Genomic DNA, 16,312 nt, shown 5'->3' with positions numbered 1-16,312 from the left:
ACCCTGTACTCATAAAAATGTCTCTAAAACATTTCTCAAAACCGTTATCACTGTGCTGGCAAGAATATTTGTCAGCAGCTTAACATAAAAAGGATTTGTGTTTTTTTAAACTCTATTCTTTAACTGCTTATTTTGCATTTTTCCATATAAAACTTGCATGTGGTTTATTCTCTTTCCTCCCAGGATATTATGACATGACTGTTTGACATTAGTTAAATTTGCCTTTGTGTTTCTTGTTTCTTGTCCCTGTAGCTCCCTGCGGAGGTCACTTTACTGGTTTAGAGGGAACCGTTCTCTCCCCAAACTACCCACATAATTACAGTAGAGGTCAGAGCTGTGTCTATGACATCTTTGTCCCGGGAGACTTCGGTAAGCATTTTAAGCATTATTTGCATGAAGTTCTAGAAAAAATGTTGTTGACCTGTTTCTGTCCATTTTTATGTGGTAAGGTTGTAAAGGGGCCTGTTTACTTCAGACCTGAAGCAAGAATATTTAACTTCCAGAGATGATTTTGTGGAGGGTTTTGTGAAGTTTGTCTAATGAGGATCAGTTACATTATATGAGAAAATACAAGCTTACTGTCAAATGTGACTCTTCTAGAGTCAAGTTGGTGGAAAAAGTTGGTTTATGACAAATTAAATCTCTATTGGTACATAGTTACTTTGAATGTGATGTGTGTGATTCTCAGTCACTGTTCATCATGGATTTGTTTGAATCAGAGCAAACAATTGTAAATGTTAACATGAAAAACGGTCTTCCCAGCAGGAGTAGTGGAAAGATAGGTCAAACCGCAAATATTTTGTCGAAATAGATGGAGCGGAGGAATTGTCATCTGATCGGGGCATGTTTGCTTATCTAAAATTTAGCAAAGATCCCATGAAGACCTTGACATATTTCTGCTCAACAGTCTCTAGTATTCATAATAAGCTGCAGAAATCCAGGCAGCTTTTTATTCACTAAACCCCCGCATTCATGAAACACGCATTCATCCCTTGTGTGATGATCCTCTCCGACTGTTTACATCTTTTGCTCCCATCTCCTGCTGCTCCTGGTGTCCGGGAACCCACAGGTCTTTTTTAATAAATAATGCATCAAAATGCTGTCTTGCCTAAACTGCTGGCACAAGCTTAATGGTGTGTGGAATTTGCCAAGCAATATTCCCACCTGTGCCTCTGACTTTTCTTTTTGGGGATGTGCTGTAGAAACCGAGGCTATTGATGATGAGCAAGACAGCTGTGATGTGGCTTGATTGAAATGCTCTCTGAACAACCGAGACTCGCATCCCAGTTGGAGCAAAGTAACAATGTTGGGTTGAAAATGAAAGCATGATGTTGTGAATGTTTATAGCACACGCTCTTATTTAGAGGGTAGTGCATCAAGTTTTTTCAATGAAGCCAAGACCAAATAAATGCATGGTTTTGAAGGGGGAAAAAAAACATTCTTGTAAAGAAACTATTTTGGTATTTTATCCTTCAATAAAGCTATGAATAACATAAAAATTCCATTTATCTGCATTTTAGAAAACAATATCTATTTAAATTCAATTGAAAGTTTGAGTTATATGGAGAATAATTACTCAGTGATATATTTTAAACATTTGGTTCTATTAGTTTTGATTATTACTGCATAGAACTAATGAAAGCCGCAAAGTGGTTTTTGAATATCATATAAAACCACTGGAAATGTGTTTTTAATCTTTGTCAAGTTAATGCTTCCTCTTACAAAAGCAGTAATCCAATGAATGCCATTGCATAAGTGCTCATGTCCAAGCACATTATTAGAAAGTTAAGTGGAAGAAAAGTGTGGTAGAAAAAGGTACTCGAGTAACGAGGGATAAAAGCTACCTTGAGAGAATTGTGTTTAAATCCAAAGGACATGAGCCAGAGGCAACGTTAGAAGCCTCTTATCTGGGCTAATGCAGCAAAGAATTGAACTGTTAATCAATGACTCAAAGTCCTCTTTTCACATGAAAGTAAATTTTGCATTTAATTTTGAAATCGAGGTCCCAGAGTCTGGGTGAAGAGTACAGAGACACAGAATCCAAGTTGTTTAAGGTTCAGAGCCTCCAGTCATCTGCTGCTGTTTGTCCACTGATTTTATCCGCAGTCAGTGCAGCCGTCTACTTGAACATATTGAAGCACTTCAGGCTTTCCTCTTCCGACGAGCTTTATTGTGCCTCTAACTTCATTTTCCTGCAGGGTTTGTGACATTGCCCACACTGGCAAAAGTACCAATCTCTAGTTTAGAACACAGCGTCCTCACTGCTTGATTGGCCAGTGAAATTGCGTTGGCGAAACTACTGTTTCATAGACAAATCGGAACCAAAAATACAGAGATGAAGCATCAAAACAACATGAGTTTTTCTAACACCTCGACGAAGCCAGGGGCTGATGTCAATGGATATACTCTTCTGTATCAAAAAATTGTTTTCTTCCTCTTGGCATTTGTATTTATTTTATTTTACTCCATTATGTGAGTCTTTTATAGCATAAAGGCCTGAGATCTACATACAAACCAGAGCAGTAAAGTCGGTACTTTTAACCTCCAGATAGGGCTCTTTGAGGAAAAATTATTTCCTCTCTGTCGCAGCTTGACAGTAGACAATCAGCTTTAGGCAGTATTATAAAAGGAATCACATTTCAGTGTCTCGTACACAGGTGATTGAAATTTGTAACCGCCCAGGGTAGAGTGTCGGATGCGTGTCATATTCTGTCCTTCATATGATCTGTGGCATACCATAATCCTTTGAGACATTGTGTCAGCTTGGTTGCAGTTCCACAAAAAATATCATCTCCTGACTCGGCTTCAGTGACCTGAGGGATATATGCAGGGTTGAGGGTTAAATCATTATGTGAGTCTATTTCTTTTGAGATCACAGTGCTTTTGGAATAAGTCTGCCAACAGATTACATGATCATTTCATAGCATAAAATTGTAATGCAAGCTCTGAAGCCTTTACTTTGAGTTCAGTTAGAGTTTCCATATCATTTATTTAGCTTCACCAGACAACTCACTAATCTCTGCATGTGTTCTTTAAGGTTGCAGATTTTCTTAATTGGAGCTCATAAACGATGAAGAAGCAAATGAGATTTTAAGAGTGCAATTTGTGTTTTTTTTCATAACATTCGCTACTCTGGAAAGTTAATAGACAAAGTATACAGTATTGCATGGGAAATCATGGCCTTCAGAGCTTTTACTAAAAAATGAAAAGAAACACAACACTTTCCCACTTGTATGTTGTGTTTTTGATATTTTTTCCATAAAAATTGGACCTAAAGAATTACAACTTTGGTGCTTTTTTTAAAAAATATATTTTGGTCCCAAGATGATACTACATCGATTTCTATTTTACATATTTAACTACGTTTTAGGTTATTTGTAGCTATTTTAGGTTATTTTGTGCTTGTGTCTGTGTCTCACCCTCATGCCGTCTTTTAAAATCTACATTATATTGGCCTCTTGTAATTCCAGCCTGTATATTGAACTTGTTACATCAATACAATGCTTAATTATTGTTTTTATTGCTTTGGCAGCTGTGTTATAATTGTTTTATTTTATTATGACTACAGTGGTTGTGATCAGAGGGCCAGAGTAACAAACAGCTTTAAATCTGTGCTTAAGCGTCTGTGAGACCTTCCATTGAATCATAAACATATCGCTAACTACAAAACAACAAGATGATCCAAGATCCAGCCTATAGCAGGTTTACTTCCAGAATTTTCCTGTATTAAGCTTGTAGAAAACTGCAAATCTGGCTTTTTATGGCTCCACTATGTCTTTATTTTCTTATCCGCCTTTTTTCTTTTTTTTTTTTTTATTTTATAAAAGCACAATTTGAGGAAGCATGTCTGATAAGCATACTGTCAGCAGATTATCCCACCTGAATTGTGGATTTCTGCAGCTTCTGCAGAGTTACTATGCACCTCTCTGCTGCTTCTTTGACTAATGCAGTAATAGCTGTCAGGTTAGGGCGACAGCCTTGGCCTGGTAGATTTTCATTTTGCCGAACCGTTATTATTTTCAGATGGAGGATTGAACATTGCTCTGAGATCTTCATAGAGCTGAATATTATTTTCTAATCCAATCATTCTTAAAACTTCTCAAACTATTCATAATCAGTTTGTTGTGGTCCTCAAGATGCTGCTTGTCCACCTATGCATTACATTGTGTCGCTTGATCACATAGAATCCCATTAAACTTGCCAAAAATATAAAAATGTTTAAGGTATAAATACTCAACACTGTATGTGTATTTACCATTCTGGACTTGATGGTAATTCAAGTCATGTTAAAAAGGTTTGAACAGTTGACACATATTGTCAGCATAGAACAAATACATCATATTTGCTCTTTCATGATTTATTGTTTAGTTGGAAATAATCTGTCTTATTTTTGACAAATATTTAGACTTATTTTATGAAAAGATTAATTATTCTTTGCACTTTTGCCACTTTCCGTTTGGCACTTCTTGTAAAAATATGTAATTGTGCAAAACTCACTTTTGTTTACACCAAGTCTAGCAGTCACTGCATGACAATTTCATCACATCCAGCAGAGTGAATAACCACTTGGCAAGATGGGAAAACGAGGTTCAATCTTGTTCTGTGCAATGTTGCACAAAAAGAAAACAAATTGATGGACATTCAGAAATGACAAATGTCAAACAGTTCTTTTGCCATTCTTGCATTTAGTCCAGGGCATTTGTTTGTTCACTTGGCCTTCTTTATGAACGTCAATGGCTTCAAAGACAGACTTAATTCTGTCAATTAGTGGAACCTTCTAAAACAAAATATTGCAAAGTAAAATCAGGTTGTTTACATTTTTTTGTTAATTGTGTAGAATTTTTTTCATGGAATATTGCAGACATGACCCATTTATGTTCAAATTGAAGGTAAATGTATTGCAGGTGTCTATAATCTTTCGAAAAAAGTTGATTATTATATGCATTGTTGCATAAAATAATTCCCCATTATTAGTTTCCTCGACTTTTAACTTGAGTCAAATCAACTATTTTCCAAAGATTTTCAACACCCACAAAGTTAATTATGGCTCAAACTGAACGTTGTTAGAATAAACAATGCATCACAGATTTCTGTGCAGCTTCACTCCAAAGTTGCCCATGTTTGTCACAATGTTGTGCCTAAACTGAATTCCCTACCTTACCCCATGCTTGATTTCAGAAATGTTTTTGCATGGCAAATGACTACTTCAAGTATCTTTTTAAGCCTTTTTGTCAGCTTTTTGAAAGTTTCATTTCACCCAACTCTCTTTGGAAATATTTCCCTAATGGACCCAGGTGAATTAGATTTTATAGACACAACATTTATTCACCTCTGTTTATCTGCCTGAGGCCTTTTATAGCTCCAGCGTACATGTCTATAACAACAACATATGCATAATGGTTGCTGCAGAATGTGTCAGGAGGCAGGACAGGAGCGCTGACTGATTGCTGTAATAAATCTAGGCTGTAACAAGACGGACAGAAAATGAGCAAGAGAGTCTGTTGAGACTGCAAGGGGGTACCACAGTCAAACAATAGGAAAGGGAAATATAGATCTTGTGGAATGCAAGTTAGATGGAGAGCATCGTAATGAGAGATTTATAATGAACAAACACAGAAAATGAGAAGAATGAGACGGAAATGGAGTACTGCCGAGTATGATCATAAAAACGGTGACCCCGGAGGCTAGCTGTTGACTCATCAGTGATGTTTGCTGAGGAGTGAGATTATGCCCCGAGCAACCCTGGCACACACAGAATAACACTTCTTTGTCTACATCATTTTATGATGTATACACCTTCTTCTGTAAAATAACCTAATAGGAAAAGAGAGCAATTTATTGCTGCAGTATAGATGCTAACGGTGCTTTTTGTATGGTTCTCCACAGGTATGCGTCTGCGGGTGTGTAATTATACATTCTGCCTTTTGTTAAATTTCTGTGTCAAACAATCCCATGAGTGACAGACCTAACTGATTTTGACAACCTGCAGTTTTCAAGGTGATGACATTCTGGCAGCTTATCGTGTCAGCGCGTTGCCTTGTGTTGACTGTCAGAAACAATCCTGCAGAAAATAGCACATTTCGAGTCAGCAAGTGCAAATAATAGTAAATATGGAATATAAAGAGAAACAAGTGTATGTAAAACTGCAAGAAAAACTGCCTCCATGTTTTTTATCTCCCCATTTCGGTGACCAACAGTTGATAGATTAAATATTGTGAGTTATTGGTCTGGATTGAAGCTTATTGGACTAGATGCTGCTCGTGCCAAAGAGTAGTTCCATACCTTCTGCCAAAAGGTGTATTACAATTGCACTGCGATAATGGGTCTTTAAATATATATACGTCTGTGCCGTTGCACGGGCCCCTTGGTTTTTGTAAATGAGGTATGTGTATGCTGTCACCGGCCAGAATCTCTGAGGGCCTGTGCTGCCACAAAGCAAATATGACAGGTTCCTTCTCCATAATTCATATCCAGGAGAGCAAACATATGCTTCCGTTTTTTTTGTACCTCTCACCAATCCACTATGCTGTGAGTGTCTTTGACACCTTATCTGAGCATTGCCTTAAGGCACATGTTACTAATCCAGTGGCTCCGGGTCAAAACGGACTTGCATTATGTTCCAGTTGGATAATGATGGCCTAAGCAGTTGCATTTCGCAGCAGTTCTCCTTAGCTTTCCGCCATTGTTTCATTTTTTACACTCTTCTGAAAATACAAATATTCAGTGAAATAGGGAGCTTTTAATTTGACAAGCTGAGTTTGGTTATTTCAGATGTCAAAGAGTTCATTGGCTTCACTTTAGGAAAAGGGATATATTGCAGCTGTGTACTATTTATGTAATGTTTTTACATTTTAGTTAGTGCAGCAATTAAGCTTGAAATCCTAATGCACATGCCTTTTTCCTTTTTAGCTTTATCATGTCTTGTCTGAGTCAAGCTTGGGGAAAGGACGAAAAGTGGACATAATGCAAAATAATGTGCCGAATACAGCAAGACAAAAATGGTTCAGAAATGGCGGGAGCAGTAGAACAAAAAGTTGAGTTGTTGATCTGACCCTCAAATTCCTCAGATCTCAATCCAATTGAGACTCTATGGCAAGTGCTAAAGAAACACATTTGATCCAGGGAGACTCTACTGCACATCATATAAGGCTTAGAGGATCTTCTGCTAAGATTTTGGTGCCAGATACACAGCACACCTTCTGTGATCTGGTGCCTCGACAGATTAGGGCTTTATTGGCAGCAAAAAAGGGACCAATACACTGATAGAAAGATGGACATAATGTTATGCCAGATTTGTATAGCATCACAAATATTTATTTCCAATATGATCTGTAAGATTGAAGGGATTGGAATCCCATCATTATGTAACAGTTCCCAGTTAGATATCCAAATATTAATCTCTATATGTTTTTTCCTGCCTGTAATTGAAGATAGAACAAATTATGCACAGAATGCATAATCTGTCCAGAGGCCTTTTCTATTTTTGCTAAAATGATCTGAGGTTTATGTGAAAAAATTACACTGAAGAGGAGTTAAGTGGTTATTTAATACCTATACAGCTGATGAGTCATAAATATAATACACTCTCAGTTCTCTTACATGTACAAGTGAATCAGAAAGTAGGTGGATAGTCAGGATTTAAACATCTGCATTTCAAGCAAATGTATTGTTTGCTTTACATATGGTAAACATTATTACATTACCATATTCTTTCTTCGTTGCCTCTGAATAAGATTCATACTGAGTAGATAGGGTCTAGGCATCATTGTATCTATAAATTTCTACATAGCGGTTATTTGTCTTTAAATAAACATGTTTTTTTCCACACTGACTTTCTGAGGAGAAATTATGAGTAGTTTGTATCTCAGTCGCATTGGGAGACTCGCTTGAAGAATCCCGGCCATCGTTTTATACTGCAGTGAGTTTGCATGTTCTCCCATGCTGTTCACGGTCTCCAGAGTGAAATACACTCAGAATGGTTCTTAAGGCTAAAGAAAATAGCTTTGTTATATTAAAAGTTCACCAAAAATATTAACAATGTTCTGTAGCATCAGAACTGAAAATAAAAACCACTTGAATTTAAAATCATTTCACTTTTTTTTCCCTTCCTTTCAGAATCTTAGAGCAAGACAAACATCCAAATAATAATTTCAACCATGAGTTCCATTTTTCTCTTTTTTCCTGTTTGGCAGGGATACAAAAGTTTTGTGAACAAGCATAAATTACACACAGCATAATCCATTTGACCATGTTCATTCTTTCACAAGATAAAAGATCAAATGCCGCGGGAAGGAAAAAGACATAGACTGAAATAGACTTTGCACGATTATGATGTCATTTCTCTTCTTGCAATATTGTAATGATCATATCTGCAGCATGTGCCCTTGTTTTTGACAAGGGCTTTTTGAAAGGACTCCATAAACAAAGCTGAAATCATAAAGATAACAGATGAAAAGTGCAGCCAAATTTTATTATGTGTTACAGTTCAGCAAATCAGATATCTGTTCCTTTCTTGCTCTCGCTTTTTCTTGAAAGGAGTTTCTGTTTTACTTCAGATCATGGACTCAAATAATAGATGCAGGTTTAGCTATCTCTTCAGATCAGTCGCACATTCTTACTTATCAATTATATGATTCTGTTAACATGGAATTAAGTATGCATTAGGGGTGAACCAATTGCAGTTTTCTGGCCGATCGCAGATTACCAATATTTAAAAAGCCTGATCTGCCGATTCAGATTTTGAACGATATCAAGTTTTTTTTGTCTGAGATGTCAGTCAATGTAGCAAGAAAGTCGCAGAGTTAACAACAGTGGGGTGTGTTAACTGCAAACATGCAGACATGACCTGGTGGGCAGATCTGTCAGTCAAACCTCTCATGACAGAGGAGAAGACGACAGTGGTTGATTTCCAGACCTTGGCTGAGGTAAATAAGATTGTGGAAAAAGATTGGCCTCATGTGTAAATATTGGCCAATCACCAATCTCCCAAAATGAAGGACAAAATTCATCAGGACAAATAAAAAATATTGCTGGTTTTGGCATCATCTCTGGGAATAAGAAGGATTTATTGATGTATGAGCCTGGAATTATTTATTACAGTTTTTATCTTAATACAAACATTTCCACCCTCTGAGTTTAGATATATTTGAATATGGCTGATGAAGATAAAACAGTCTTTAGTGACACAACTTGTTTAAATTAAAGCGAAACTCGTGGAATACATAAATTATGTTTACATCACACTAAAGTAAAAGTAGAAAAAGTCCTTCACATAAATAATTTTGCATCACACACTGTGATTGTGGAAGTGTTTTGCACTCGCATTGCTCATCTTAATATCATCTGAGTGCTGCTCACACACTTCACCATGTATTTGCTGATCAGATAGACCCATACAACAGTCGGCACGTTTTCAGAGAGATACGTTTCAGATCCCAGACCAATAGGGCACTTAAGAGATGTGAAACGTTGGTTGACAAACTGTGGATGTGGTGGCAAATATCTGCCGTCACTGTTTGTTTGAACTTTTATTTAACTACAACCAAGTTTCTACGCTTAGCTGTTTTGAAGAAGTTTTTTTTTTTTTACAGTTTGCTTTAGATCAATGTCTTTGAACTCTTACGGTTTTAGAATTCACTCTGATTTATTCCTCACGAATGCCAACAAACAATAGAAGACTTCACAACATTTCTCAGAGTATGAGGTCGAAACAGAAGTATTCATACAATGCCCAACATCAAATTCTGCCACGTCTTTGAAGTATGTGTGTTCTCTATTCTTTCGATTTTTGCGTTTGTCTATTGAAATGCAAATTTGGCTGTTAAATTGCATCAGTGATGCATACATTACTTTTTCAAAGATGTCAACATGTCATTGTTTTAACTATTTTTAAGGATCAAGAAAAATCTAGTCCTTGAAGTTTAGTGCTCCCTGTGTGTCTTCAAGTGGACGAAAAAGCAAAACTAAATATAATTAGCAAGCAGGGTGGGATGCTGGTTAAGCTGGTCATCATATTGAGTTGAGACATTTTTTTATCAGTTCATACAGTCTGACAAAAAACATTGTATTGGACAATGATAATATCTGTTGTTTACTGTGATATTTGCGTTGTAAACTTCATAGAAGTAGAACGGTATGTGTAGCATATATGGCGTCTCGGACATGCAACACACGACTGGTTTTGGATTAAAAACAGAACTGAGTAACACTTTGCTCATGAGCATGTGTGTATTCAAGCATTCATGTCTGAGGTTACATGTTTTTGTTTACAAAGCAATAACATGTGAACTAATCAGTTGAGCACTGGTGTGCTTATATCACAGAGTAGAGCTGCTCTTAAAGACACAACCTTCTCTTATTCAGATTTGGTAAATCATTCTTAGAGTTAATAAACACGTTTTTTGTGTCTTGTGTAAGTACACCTTGTTTTTCTTTTGCTTTTTGTTGTTTCTTTGGCATCTTTAAATTGGTCAGTGTTACTTTGATGTAATTGAAAGTGACATGACAAGAGATATGCAAGGCTGCTACCAATGAAAAGGGAGATTAGCCATATGTAGTTTTTAAGTATAACCTCCTTTTCATTTTGCTTGAAACCAGCCTCTGAGCAGACTTTCAAAAGGTGGTAAATTGCTTCCAGAGGATCCTAATGTGTTCACACTACATTCAGTCATTCAGTCATTCATTCACACATTTATACACACATTCACACGCCAATAATGGTGAGCTACTACATTGTAGCCACAGCTGCCTTGGGGCAATCTGACATAAGTTAGACTGCCATGCACCGTTGTGGAAAAATACATTTCCTGACATTTGTATTGAATTGCAATTTTTTAGTTTTTGTTCATGGTATTATGTTCTTCTCTTGCAGTATTTTTCTATTCTGTATGCCAAATTTTTTCCCACAGAATAAAAATGCATGTGAAGATACACAACACAGAAACAGAAAAATTCCATGCATCATTTTTTGTCTTTGTCCTTGTCCTAGGACTGACGGATAACCTTTCCAGCATTTACCCCACAGTTGAGGCTGTATGACATTTGAAATAAGATTTTAATACTTTCTCTAAATTAAAACATGCAGCAGTCTTTGTTAATTATTAATCTTTGTTAACTTCATCTTTTTCAGCCATTTGTACACTGTGTAATTGAAATTGAATAAGACAGAATTCATTTACTTTAGATGAAAAAAAAGAAAAAAAAAAGTTCATAATTTATTTTCATAACTTATGCCTTGTAGGAATAAAATGTCATTTCTGTTAGAGTACCTGGTATTCGGCTGAAAACAATCATATTGTTGCCTACAGCATCTGGTGCAGGCATGTTCTTTTCCATATGCCAGAAATGGCCTAGTGTAAAATATTAATGGTGTCATGATTTTGGGGGGTTTCTGTCAAATCTGTCAGGTTTACTTGCTTCAATCAAAGTCTGGTTCTGTACTTGTAGAAATTTGCTGGCATTTGAAAGCTAGAATCTATTGAAATTATACAATGCATGGAAACTGGACCTGATATTGAACTTGTGATAATTCATTCAGCACCAATTTTGCAAAACGTGGGGACGAATAAAAGAGACACACACAAGGGACGTGCAGCTCATGTTGCTTATTACTCAGCATGATTTAGGCTGCAGTTTTTGCTGTGAATTATTACCATTCATACAGCACCTCTATGTGCACAGGCATGCACGGTTGCACAAATCCAGACATGTGTTGTCTCTAAGGTAGTGATCCATTTTGGCAAGTCTGCTCATTTGGTTAGGAAATCTGATTATTTTCAAGGGCATGTACACACTGATATAATCTGGAACGCTTCATTGGAAATATTTATACAAGACATTGTTTAAATAATCCCTCCTTTGTTGTTGCAAGTGCTTTCTCACTTTTTAAAATGAAAGTAAGATTTAATCATTAATTTAGTCGTAAATGGTAAGATCCTCATTTCCATTTTTATCAAGTAAATGTTTTTCAACTTAATTATAGTTGAGGTTTGAGTTTGAATTTGTTTAGAAACCCCTGCTGAAAAACTCATGGACAGAAGCCGATTCTATGTTAGCTTGGGCAATGTGAATGGCATCCACTCTGGCCATTCATCCCTTCAGTGATTATCTTTTCTAGTCAGCAAATATGAGGAGACACACATACATTTGCTGGCATGTATGTTACATGCCAGCAAGTCACAGCAAAGCCAATCATTAGAATAGTTTAATTTTCTTGTTTTGCACATTCACTTTTTTGGCATTAATCCATCAGTATGCTAAGGTTAGCTTTGTGCTGTGTAAATAGAAAACAGATTAACAAATTTAATTAGACCATATTTGGATGAACACACTGGCAATTGCTTTTCATCATAAACACATCATCAGACTGACTCAATTTTTGTTTAGTTCTTAATGACAGCACAATCTTTGTCGTCGCCTTCATTTTCATTGAATTTAAAAATATCCTGGAATATCCGGACAAGACGATATCATAGTAAGTCATTCAGCGGGCTGCTTTACACATGTACACTTAGTAGGAGCTACTTACTCAATCTGTTCAGATGCTTTTGTAAGTTCTGGTTGTTTATGCTTTCTGCTATCGTCTTGTTAATGCTTAAACCTGTAATCTCATGTCGATCCTTTCCCTATGCGAGTTGTTACATGGTTGTCAGTTGAGTTAAAGGTTTCACAAGCCAGGATTTACCAGGTCTGACCAGCCTCTGCTGGCACCACATCCTCCTCAGGTCAGTCTGTTACAGTTCTGTCCCTGTCTTCACTTAGATGTCCACAATGTACAGCCGCAGCCTCGATTGTAGATTATCATAAGATGCTCTAAGAGGAAGTAGAACTGTAGACTACACCCTAAGAACATGGCGTTCATTAGGGGTGACGGTGGTGGCAGTGCTAGGAGTTTGCCCTGCATTTGGTGGGTTGCCGGTTTGATTAACGTTCCTTTTGCCTTTGTTGTTGTGTCCTTTTGCAAGACACATCACTCATCTTGCCTGCTGGTGTTGGTCAAAAAGGCCAATGGCACATTATTTTATTCTCAAAAAATGCCAGGGCCATTTTAAAAGGTTTACCCACATAGACGAAGCAAAAATTGAATGCAACCTTGATAAAAAGTAGTGTTTATTTTTTCTGCTATAAGAATGCAGGTCTTCTATTTGATCTTATGGTGTTTATGGACAGTATCTCAAGGTGGAGCTGTAGAAATAAAATGCTGTCCAGTTTGGAAATCACTGGACCTTCTTCTCACTTTCTCTGATGATGATGATTTGTTGGTCCCCGTTTTGAAGAGAGGCAAAGAGAATTAGGTCTCTGAGTCACTTAATACCATGTTCAACTTAAAACAGTAAGGTGGGACTTAAAAAAATTCACTTACATTTATTCCTAAGGATTTATTTTAATTGTGCTGGAACAATAGGCAACAAGTTTCCAGTGGAATCAAAAAATAGGGATCTTTGCTTTAGGTTCAGAAGTTCAACCATCTCAGTGACTTAAGGGATCAGAAGATGGTGTGGAAGATCAACAAAGGTGATTTAGTCTTCCTGTATGCATGTGTTACTCAGCATTGTTGTGGTAAATTATACATGGAAGAAAGTTAGATTGTGGGGCCACCTCAATAGTAATACTGATCAAAGCTCTTGAGGTACTGGCCCATCTGTGTTTCACCCTTCACTTAAGACAATAAAATATTGATCATGACCTAAATAATCACATTTTTCATACAAGCAGCTAAAGCAAACTTCTGCCTTTAGGTTCAGACTCGGTCAGTAAGGAACTTGGCCTGTCTAGAGGAACCCTGAGTAAAGCTACATTTTCTATTCCATATAAAAAGGCGTTAGCTGTGGGCACCTGCTCAGGATTTCTCTTGGACAATTCTTCTTTCAGATTTTCTGGGGAAATCCTACTGGGAGAAGCCCTCAGCGCAGAACAAGAACTTGTTGAAGATATTACGGTTTTGAAATGCCTAGATATTGCATTCCCCTATTACAGGCTGGAGAGTGTGACTGGTGAAAAGTATGTTTAGGTTTTCCTCTTAAACATTGTAAGAACCACATTGATGGATGGAATGAGTTTGGTTGATCACAAATATATTGTTTGATTGTTTTAATGTGTAAAGCTTTAGGAATACACAGAAAGGAAGTGTGTTTACAATTTGTCTGTGTTGTCTGAAGGTTATTTTCCATATGTTTAATGTCATGCCACAAGAACATCACATTGGTATTGTGTGGGTTTAATGAGGAAGAGGGACAAATGAACAAAAGCTGTGTAAAGCTAATAAAAAGTATCTTATTTTAAGGAATAGGATAAAATCCAGTAACCTAACACACAGAGAGATGAGTTAGATAATTTATTGTAGTTTTCATATTATTGTGGCCTGCATACCAAATGTGTTACAAATCTTTATTTACAGACTTTGTTATTGTTTAAATGATCCAGAAGTCAGAGTTGAGTGAATTAATAAATAAAAAAACATGCTCCTAATTAAAGGAACTGGATTTAAATGAGAAAAAACGCAGCCAAAGTTGAAAGAAAAACTTTAAAAGCTTTGATAATGCCGATATTGTTCCAAAGCATTTTAAAGAGATTAACAAAATATCTCTTTGGAACCAAGAAGTAAAGTCATAATGACTAAGTCACTGAATGGGAATGGCCTCAATACCCAGGAACAGAGCAAAGTGTTTTCAACTGTATTTAGCTTCTTATAACTCATGTAATACATAACTCATGTACTTTCTAACTCATTATCTTCTGCAATTTGTCTCTTTCCATGATTCTCTTTTCAGTGCTTTTTGGTCAGTTTGTGGTGTTTCAGACTTTGCCCACTGATGTGGTCGAAATCTATGATGGACCTTCTACAGATTCAGTCCTTCTCTCGTCCATATATGGATCTCACTCAGGTAGCCACAACACCCAGACTTACAGGGTGGATAATTTAAGTTGTTTAATTTTCTTCTTCATATTGTCATTAGAATTTGACTTAATTAAAATGTTTGTTTTAAAGTAGAGCGAGCACAAACATGTTGTCTTTTAAATTCCAATCAAATCACTTTTCCCTAGACAAATGTAGAACGTAAACAGTCTCCTGTTCTCAAAAGACAAGGTGACCATCAAGCTCAACATCTATTGTCTTTGAATCGGCTCCCAGAATCAAGCTATTAACATCTGTCTTGATTGCATCTCCTTTGTGTTTCTGATTTAGGCGAGACGCTTCCTTTAAGTTCAGGAAACAAGATAACACTCAAGTTTACTGCAAATGGAACAGACGCAGCCAAAGGATTTCATTTTGTTTACCAAGGTAAGGTTTACTTTTTTCTCCACTTATATAAAGCATTTATCCTTGCTGCTATTACATAAAGTCAGCAGAGGAGTGCCAATGGATGAGGCTGGGCATAACTTAGCAGAGCAGAATGATGTGATGTCAAATAGCCTGTCTTGGCACTGAGGATGAGAGTGACAAATAAAGTGTGAGAAGACTCACAAGAGCTTTCTGTATCCTTCTGCCTTCTTTGTCTTGCCATCTCCTCTTCTCCCTGTTGCCTGTCTGCCTAACACACCCACCGCTCTTTGGCTTTCTTTCTTTGATTCTTGCTACCTCCCCTTTTATCCATAGCTGTACCTCGGACCAGTGCCACTCAGTGTAGCTCAGTCCCTGAGCCCCGATTTGGGAAGAGGATAGGGAACGACTTTGGCATCGGCATGGTGGTGCTCTTTGAATGCAATCCAGGCTACACACTGCACGGCTCCAACGCCATCAGGTGCGAGGCCGTGCCCAATGCCCTGGCCCAGTGGAATGGCACTGTGCCCACGTGTTCTGGTAAGCGCTCTCCCCACCGAGCTCTCGCTATGCTCCCCTGTATGTGCTCAGACACACACAAACACTCGGAAAGAGGAGACGTTATAAAGTGACCTATGTTTCTGATGAGACGAAAACTAAGATGGTAGCATGAATATTTAAGGTACTGATAATTCTTATTTTCTACAATTTACTGTAAGTTTTGATGCATAACTTCATTAGCTTTACTCAACTGAATCACTGCTAACATTTTGGTATGCTTAGAAAAAGTGTTGCTTAGACCTTCTGTTCACGTCTGTTGCGAAGCATCTGAGAGGATACTTGATGTTTTAATCGTAAATTTATTTTCAACTAATTATACTAATGTATTACCATTATCATGGTAATTGTTAAAAACACTGACTTTCATCCTGACTACTGCAGTGCATGAGATCTCACGATCTCACTGCTTTGCGAGGGAGATTGTAAGATCTACATGAAGTTATGACCACTGACAGGTGAAGCATTTATCATCATGGCTCACATTTGTGGATG

The 16,312-nt window shown here is 37.1% G+C and overlaps 1 protein-coding gene across 1 annotated transcript in view; it reads left to right on the top strand.

Annotated features, from left to right (window-relative positions):
* LOC103150239 (CUB and sushi domain-containing protein 3-like) overlaps nt 1–16,312 on the top strand; it is a 291,625-nt gene that overhangs the window by 140,195 nt on the left and 135,118 nt on the right. Inside the window, exons 31-34 of the mRNA XM_016670613.1 lie at nt 253–369; nt 14,769–14,882; nt 15,185–15,280; nt 15,596–15,799. Of these exons, the coding sequence (XP_016526099.1) occupies nt 253–369; nt 14,769–14,882; nt 15,185–15,280; nt 15,596–15,799 (531 nt within the window). The remainder of the gene's footprint in view (nt 1–252; nt 370–14,768; nt 14,883–15,184; nt 15,281–15,595; nt 15,800–16,312) is intronic.

This window comes from Poecilia formosa, unplaced genomic scaffold (assembly GCF_000485575.1).
Source record: "Poecilia formosa unplaced genomic scaffold, Poecilia_formosa-5.1.2 Scaffold0, whole genome shotgun sequence".
Classification (NCBI taxonomy): Eukaryota; Metazoa; Chordata; class Actinopteri; order Cyprinodontiformes; family Poeciliidae; genus Poecilia; species Poecilia formosa.
The sequence above is the reverse complement of the archived record's forward strand: the minus strand, read 5'-3'. Positions and strand labels throughout refer to the sequence as shown.